Source organism: Marmota marmota, unplaced genomic scaffold (assembly GCF_001458135.2).
Source record: "Marmota marmota marmota unplaced genomic scaffold, marMar, whole genome shotgun sequence".
NCBI lineage: Eukaryota > Metazoa > Chordata > Mammalia > Rodentia > Sciuridae > Marmota > Marmota marmota.
The window spans coordinates 1,567,499-1,576,808 of NW_026000243.1; the positions used below are offsets into that span (position 1 = coordinate 1,567,499).

The window sequence follows — 9,310 nt, forward strand, 5'->3', positions numbered from 1 at the left end:
ACATTGCAATGGAGATTTCACCTGTAAAAAGTTATAAGGCCTTTACTATAATGTTATGTGTTGTATGTATTATATTATGTGTGCACACTTGTGTTTTGTGTTATATGTTTGAATGTATGTATGTCCATATATCATATATGATGAGCGCTCATGATAAAATGGATCCAAATATTTTTTTTTAATTCACGTGATTTAAATGGTTTAATTTAATTGGGTAAACAGCTGTTAAAGATTGTTTTAATATGTGAACACAAAAGAAGGTTAACAGATCTGTTTGTTTACTTTCACCTTTCCTTTTCATTATATTTAATAATTCTCTTAAAGATAATGTAAATTGTTAAGAAAATTGTTTTCTTTTAGTGCCTTCTGTAATGTTACATAATTTTTTCTTTAGCCATTATTGCCAGAATTCCTATCTTCATCCCAGTGCTGGTGAAGTCAAAGATAAAACCAATCTACAGCTTCTACAATAGCCATCACTGAACTGCTTGCAGAACTTGCCTGGACACATTGTGAGCTCACCTGTATGCATTGTGAACTATCTGTTGGTGCAGCGACTTGTGGTAGTGTTGGGGTATTTTTGCTGATGATGTCACCGGTGGTACAATTTTTCAAAGGAGCCCTCAATTGGCTTAATGTCATGGCATTTTGCATCCTCCTCTACTAGTGATGGTCTAAAATTTGGGGGCCAACAGAGGTGAGGCAAAGAACCTCACCCCCCCACTGGTGCAAAGGCCTATCCACAAGTATAGCTGTATGCTGGACCGGTAGTCAGTGACGGGTATGATCCAATTGCAGTGGTACCAACCTAAGACAGGAGGCTGACGCCTAGAGGTCAGTTCATCCGATGACGGGTAAGGACCGATATGGTTTGGAAATTTGGGAACTGGCCTACAGACACGTCCCCTAAGCCACATGCTTGGTTGTTTAAACATGAGAGGGGGGCAGAGTTCGTGAGCAGCACGCAAGCGAGGCCCCAGCAAACTTCCAGCTGCCAGCAAACTTCCAGCTGCCGGCTGATGATTGGCTCACAGCGGCCCCAGCAACATCTAGCTGATTGGCTCCTCGGCCCCAGCAACATCTAGCTGATTGGCTCCTCTGCGGTGATGCTCATTGGACTGTTTCCCTGCCCTTTCAGACCACGGAGCTGCTCATTGGGGGACTTTTTTTGGCTCCGCCCACGTGACCCAGCCAATCGGCCTCAAGAGCAGGAGGATTGTGGGAGGTGGAGAGAGGCTTGTGTGGGAGAGAGAGGCTTGTGGAAAGCCGGTGGTGGCAGTTGAGGCTCTGAGGATTTTTCCTGAGAGGCTGTTTTGTTTGGCGTGTGTGGTTCTAAAAATAAAGTTAGTTTCTTTTGACAAGTGGCTCCTGATTGTGCCCAGCCAGACTGCGGCAAATGAGGTTGTTGTACTAAAATATTTTAATAGTAGCTTTAGATTCTAAGTTTCCCTAGCCACAAGACAACACTACCAATATAAGAAAAATTAACAATCTTGGGAAATAAAACATGATTCACAGAGCAGGTATAAACCAAGACTCTAATTGTCCCTTTAGTGAGGACTATAATCTCCAGAGTAATTGCATCCCATGAGATGTTCTGCAATTATCAATTTAAACAGAACCTGAAGTCTTCTTATCTCCGTGACCCATTTTTCATGACTGTACTAGACCTTTTAAGTTAATTTAAACTAGCTATATATCTGTATACTTTTAGCATTTGCTAACTGGTGAAGCCAAAGGTATCTCACAAAATTTCCAGGAGAAGGTTTTTCATTTTCCCTCAGCACAGGTATTTCATTACATATCTAAAACAAATGTATTCCTCTAGAGGAGATGGCTTATTTGGGGGTGGAGGGTGTTAGCATCTGGCACATTACAGTGATGAGGCCAGCATTAGGCTTTAAATTTTTTTAAGATAGGAAAGATAGAGCCATCACTGGGATATTTTAGAATTCCAAAGACTTCACAATGAAATATCCTTTGTCATATTATTTTAATAATATGGCTTAAAAATTTTTGCTTTAACATCTAAAAAAATCATTTTCTCATTTCAAATAAATTAAGTGTTCTGGTAAATAACACATTTGCCTATGACCTTTTAAAACGTTATTGTGTTAAAATAGTATACCTACACTTAATCAGAGTGAACTATGCTGTAATGTATTTATAAATAGTGAACTCTCTTTCTGAAATTAACAAAATATTTTTTGCAATTTTCCAAAAAAAATGTATAAGAAAAATCTTTCTTCCATGAATGAACTCTTATTTATAATGGAAGCTACTTACAACCATATTCCATGCAAACAAAAGCATGCATAGAAAATATATGGAAGGATATTCATCAACCAGCATTAGGCTCCATATAGCAGAAAAATTAGTTTTGTTTTGGCTTAGTCACATTTCTAATTTACTATAATTGCATGTATATTGCATTTACAACATAAAATATATGTATAGAAATTAAAAACAAGATCGCTCTTCTATCAGAATTATAATAAATTCATTTTACTAAATAATAGGGAATTTATACATAAAGATGATTTGCAATAAACAATACAGTTTTGTGGAGACAAAACAGACTGATAGTGAGGATCTTGAATTTTAGGACCAGGTCTGTTTCCAACTAGCTGGGATACCTTGAGTAATTTACATAACTTTCAGAGCTTCAATTTACTATACGATTAAAAAAAAAAAAAAAGCAAAACAAACCACAGCAGTCCTCTTTCTGTGCACTAAGCACATATAAAGATGTCAAGTGTAAGGCGTGTCACAATCACACATTTCTAAAGGTGCAGAAGTGCAAATTCAAAAAGGCTACACATGGAAGACATGGGAAGAAGCTTGCAACCAGTAGAGAGCAGAGGTAAGTTTGATTCTCAGTTACCAATAATTAGTAGGCCTTGAGCAAGTCACTTAATATCTGGCAACCATTTTCTCAATATGACATGGGAATAAAAATTCTGCTCCAAACAGATTATAACCCCACAGCCAAAACTTTTAGAAATTACTGCAATTGGCTTTGAAAGACATGTGTAAACCATAGAGGATTGAACAATTACTCGTCACTCAATGATATGTGACTACCATATCACCCTAACACTGCCTCAGTTTCCAAGCCTTCATATTCACTAAATGTTTAGATTTTGCATAGATGAAATTCCATTTGAAAAATAAATTCAATCTCCAACTGAAAAATAGGAAAGTATACTATTAATTGCCTGTAGGAGAGGTTCTCAAAGTTTGGTATGCATCAACATCAGGAGAGATTACTGAAACTATGAATTTTCCAGAGATTGCTGGGCTCCATTCGAGAGACCTTGATTAGCGCTATGGGATGAGACCTACAAGCTCCAAGAAAAGGCAAAGCTGTTGGTCCAAGAACAACATGTAGGTTCAATGATCTAGGATTTCTTAGGAGAGTGTTAAGAGTTCAAGATCTTGGTCCCTTTCCTCTCATCTTCAAGATCTCTGAAATACTCCCTTCACTCACCAAACAGCAGGAGTGAGGGGAAGTTATATAGGCCACAGACAGGATGGCTCAACAGACACCAAATGCAGAAAACAAGCTTCCCCAGGCTGTGCAGAGGCAGCCTCTCACAGGTTCTTCTTTACCATCCTCAAAGGCCTCCCACCCAGAGAAATGGCTGCAGAAAATGACTCCACAGTGACAGAGTTCCTTCTTGGGGGATTAACAACCCAGTCAGGGCTCCAGCTCCACCTCTTCATCCTCTTCCTGGGGATCTACGTGGTCACCATGGTGGGGAACCTGGGCATGATCACCCTCATTTGTCTCAACCCTCAGCTTCACACCCCCATGTACTTCTTCCTCAGCAACTTGTCACTCGTGGATCTCTGCTACTCCTCTGTCATTACCCCTAAAATGCTGGTCAACTTTGTGTTCCAGAAGAACGTCATCTCCTATGTGGGGTGCATGTCTCAGCTCTACTTCTTCCTGGTTTTTGTCATTGCTGAGTGTTACATGCTCACGGTGATGGCCTATGACCGCTATGTAGCCATCTGCCACCCTTTGCTTTACAATGTCATCATGTCCCATGCCCTCTGCTCTGTGCTGGTAGCTCTGGTCTATACTATGGGACTCATTGGTTCAACAATAGAGACTGGCCTCATGTTAAAACTGCGCTATTATGAGCCCCTCATCAGCCACTACTTCTGTGACATCCTCCCCCTGATGAAGCTCTCCTGCTCTAGCACCTATGATGTAGAGATGGTAGTCTTTTCCCTAGCTGGATTCGACATCACAGTCACTAGCTTAACCGTCCTTGTTTCCTACGCCTTCATCCTGTCCAGCATCCTCCGCATCAGCTCCACAGAGGGTAGGTCCAAAGCCTTCAGCACCTGCAGCTCCCACCTTGCAGCCGTGGGGCTATTCTATGGATCCACTGCATTCATGTACTTAAAGCCCTCCACTGCCACTTCCCTGGCCCAGGAGAACGTGGCCTCTGTGTTCTACACCACAGTGATCCCCATGCTCAACCCTCTGATCTACAGCCTGAGGAACAAGGAGGTAAAGGCTGCCCTGCAGAAGACACTGAGGAGGAAACTCTTTTAATGCAAATGTAATTATTCTTCTCAATATAAAAACAAGTTGTTATCAGAGGATGCCCTCTGCATGCCTACCCAATTGAGATGGGAAACAATCACTTTTCTATGTGGTTGGAAGAATGCCTTCTCTCCTCGTTTCCTTTTCTTCTTTCCCTCCCTCTCTCATTTTGTTTGATACTAGCCAATTTCAAGTTCATATTATTTCCTTTGGGATCCATTGCCTCTATTAAAGCTTCATGGTAAACACTTTCTATATTAATTTTTAATTTAAATATTTTCAGTATTGAATTTGGGAGTTATTCATGGCCTTATTACCTTCAATATAAAAAATAGTGCTCAACTCAATTCCTATTTATGGCACTTGGGAGAATTTAAGGTAAACAAAGGTGAATTTAAGTCACAGGTAATGAAACTCAGTCTTTTTTTCATCCAAATTTCTCCTTCTCCTCTCTTTTTCCTCTAATATTCCTCCTTAATTCCTGCCCAAGATTTTCTGATTTCTTCATGTAATTTTCTTGGTAACAATAATAACAGCAGCTAGCATGTTTTGATGTTTACTCTGAGCCATGCAACTCTTCTTAGTGCTTTCTGTTGTATATTATTTAGGTCTTTTAAAAGGTAGGTACCATGGTACCCACCAAACAAACATAGAAACTTGGTTTAGTAATCTGCTTGTGGCCACACAGCTGGTAAACAATCAGCACTGGACTCAAACAACAGTCTCATGGCTACAGAGCCCACACTCCGGGATCTCACACTTTGTCCCCTTCTCTGTAGGCTGACAGAACTTTGAACAGCCTATTAAAACTGTCCTAGTTTTGCTCTTCCAATTTCAAGTGGCTAAAATTTCTCAAACCCCTTCCTTTGTCATTTGCTCAAACCTCTTTCTCTGTAACATCTCCATGATGGCTAAGGAAGATTACACCAGAGTGGCAGTCTCCCCCAAATTCATCTGGCTCTCTCCAAATTTTAGTACTGAAAGTCCCACATCCTGGGAAACCTCTCAGTCTCAGGCAAACCAGGATGGTTAGTCCACCATAGGCATAACAGATAAGACCTAGAAGTCAGGAAGCTCCAGCTGTCACTGCTCTACCATTGAAGAATGTTTCCTATACCATGAAACTGGAATATAGATGACAGAATCCTATAATGAGCATCACCTGGAAACCTAATAAAAATGCAGATTTTTAGACCCCACTCCAGACCTACTGAGTTACAGGGTAGGGCCCAGCAATCTGTTTTAACAAGCCCTCAGGTGACTCTGATCACAATGAAGGAGGAGAATCTCCCACTCCCACCTTTCAAATCTTACACAAGTACACTTAATTAGTGGAAACTAATTAAATTCCAGAGAGCTAGCTGTGGGACACCTTCAGAGAATGTCTGTGGCTCTTCTTCCCACTAACAGTCTTCGTTAACTGAAGATAGACCCTTCAATACTTATTCTCTGCTTTGTAAAGACCTCTGTGTTTTCTGTTTTTTCTTGTGCATGGAGTGTCTCCATTATGCTTAGAATCATATCCCTTTTCCTCCTATCAAACCATATGTTTTCCACTTAAAGACCATCTTAGTTTTTTTCTGTTTATTAACCCCTTCTTTATTTCAATCCTTTGCACATTCTTGATTCATTTGTTTTGCTTTTGGAAAATTATAGATTTTAAGTATTGTAGGGGCAGATTTCACTTTATGAAATAGAACATATATCCCCACAATTTAATTTTTTTATGATAATATTATTTTGAAGGGCTTTGTGGACCTATGTATAACAAAGATGAATTCTAAGTTTCATCACTAAATTCTTCCCCACTATCTTCATGGTAAGTTTCTTTGATCTTAGAAGTTTCACACAGTAGGGATATATGATCTAGCATCACTGTCAAAACTCATGAGTACTACCATTTTAAAGTCCTTTGATTTAGCAAAAGTAACTATATTTCTAGTTTAGTGGGGAGAACTAAAGAGCTTCACCAAATACCTATAAGAACCCTTAATGCATAACTTCAGAAGACATGAAATCATTCCTAAATTTATGGATTTGCAATACAAATTCCTATTAAAGTACATTTATATGTAAGTCTGTTATACGCAATAAGATTTGAAAGACTGCCTATTATGTGTTCAGTCTTTTATTATACTCTGGTTGTCTTAGTCACACATAAGTTATGGAATATAGATTTTCCCTGGAGAGGGGTTTTACTGCTTGAGATTTGTAGAATATAGTTTGGAAATGATGAATTAAAAGTAAAAGGGTTTTATTGAACTAAGCACATATACAGAGTTATATAAGAATGAGTGAACAGAAGAGAATGATATAATTCAAGGTCATTTTTAATTTCCTCCTGACTGCTTAAGAATATAACTTCTTGAAATATTCTCCTCCTTAGGTGTGTGTGTGTGAAACTTCTTTTATTCAAAACTTATTTGCTAAGTTAAATATTTATTAAGGCCACATCTAATCCTCAAAATATTGTATTTTAGTATTATAATCCCTGTTTTTCAGATGGGAACAATGAGTCAGACAGTGTCGAGCAACTTGCCCAAGTTAACACAGCTAATGACTGTTAGGACTAGAATTTAATTGAAGATCTGTTTGACTGTAAAGCCTGATGGTAGATGCTACATGTGCCATTTCAAATTCTTCTGTTGGTCACATTCACTGTTCTGTCTGTGGGTATGTTTTGGAAAAACTTCAGACCTCAACCTCATTTATTCGCTCTTGAAAGACACATGTCTGGAGCAATTCCCTATTGTTCTTTTTCTTATCACCTTTGCTTTGATGATTCTATGATTTGCATCTCACCTTCTTCTCTCTCATGGTCTGAACTTTCAATGTGAACTTCTTTCTTGTCTTTTGCCTTTTAAATGTTCTGCCAACACTTACTGGTCTTGTCTAAAATTTGGTTCATTACCCTTTTCCCTAGTTGATTCTTCACTTTTATCATAAATAAGTAGAGATATATCAAATTTATTATTGCTTTTGTTGCTTTGGATTTAATTTGCTATTTTTGTAGTTTCCTAGGTTGGAAACTTACACAGTTATTTTTAAATCTTTTCTCTTTTCTAATATGAGTTCAACGCTATAAATTTCCCTCTAAGCAATATTTTCAATACCTCTCACAACTTTGATAAGTTGTATCTGTCTCTTCATTTAGTTCAATTATTTTTCAATTTCTCTTGAAATGTCTTCTTTGACCCATGTGTTCCTTATCAGAATGTCACTTAATCTTCATGTATATTGGGTTTTTCCAGCTATCATCTAGTTATTGATTTCTACAGTAACTGTGATCTGAAAGCAGACATTGGATGATTTCTATTCTTTTACATTTGTTAAGGTGTGTTTTTTGGCCCAGATTGGTCTATCTTGATTGCCTGGGGTGGGGGATGGGGGGTTGAGGGGGGATCCCACCGAATTCCCAAATTCTATGCATGCTATTTTTCTGGGTAACCATTCTAAACTACTTAATGTGTATTATATGCTTTTTTCCTTTCTAAATGTGCTTTTTTGCAATTTTTTGCATATAATTTTAATATACATAAACAATATTGTGTTTTACATCTCATTATCTTTCTTACTCTTCTCATTGAGCATGACACTTCTAAGCTACATTGCCTATAGCTTGTCCTAACTGCAGCAAAGTCTTCAATATGACTGATCTGTTTATCCAATGGTGGACACGAAGTTTGTCTGATGCTTCCATCAGCAAAAATTATTGTATAATGTGTGACTTTGTACATGTCCTCCATAGGCCTGGGAGAGAATATGGGTATATACTTCAGGCAAGAATTTCCAAGTCCTTGGGCTGGGGATATAGCTCAGTTAGTAGAGTATTTGCCTAGCATATTCAAGGTCCTGGGTTCAATCCCCAAAACCACCAAAAAAAAAAAAAGAATTGCTGAGTCCTGTGGAAACATGGACTTATTTCTCATAAGTAATGTCTTCCTGCTTTCCAGAACAGCTACAGTGCATGAGGGTTCCTAATTCCCCTCCTCCTCGGTATAACACACATCACCACCCAGTTTTTAATTTTTGCCAGGCTTATGGATGTAAGATGATGCATCGATGTTTTAATTTGCACTTCTATGTTTAGCAATTGGTTTGAGAACCTCTTCACATGCTTAGTGGTACTTCAGCCTTTCTCTTCAACAAACTGGGTGTTCTATATGTCTTCCCCATTTCTTCTGATGATGTTGCTGTATTTTCTTGGGATTTGCTGGAGCTTATTACATATACTATTTAGATTAAAATGTTCACCTGTTGTATTATATTTCTTCTCCCATTACATTATATTTCTATTACATCTATCACTAGTGTCCTTTGATGAACAAAACCCATAATTTTTATATAGTCAAAATTTACATTTTCATGGTGTGAAAAATGTATTTTCAGAAACTGTAGAGGAAGCTACAAGAACATACTCACAAGCAAATAAATACTGTACCATTATTTCAAATGAGCCAAAACACATTATGAAAATGATACAAGGCATAAGAGAAATCAGAATTATAAAAATTATAAGTTAAGAATAGAATTTTAGGAAATTACTAGAAATAAAAGGAAAAAACAGTAATTAAGACTTAACTAGGAATAACAGAAAAGAAATAAACATAATTTCAGGAGAAATAAAAGGTGAAAAGGAAGAAAAAAGTAGAGTATTCATAGGCAAGTAACAAATGCAAATGCCTATAAAAGGAGATCTCTAATTTCATAGATTGAGAACCTCAACAGAGAAATCCAAACCAAGAGAAC

At 37.9% G+C, this 9,310-nt stretch overlaps 1 protein-coding gene across 1 annotated transcript; it reads left to right on the top strand.

The window, feature by feature from the left end:
• Positions 1-3,618: 3,618 nt before the first annotated feature.
• Positions 3,619-4,570, top strand: LOC107153577 (olfactory receptor 151-like). The gene has a single exon (XM_015499118.2). It carries the CDS (start codon positions 3,641-3,643, stop codon positions 4,568-4,570), a length of 930 nt encoding a protein of 309 aa, XP_015354604.1. The 5' UTR covers positions 3,619-3,640.
• Positions 4,571-9,310: the final 4,740 nt, after the last annotated feature.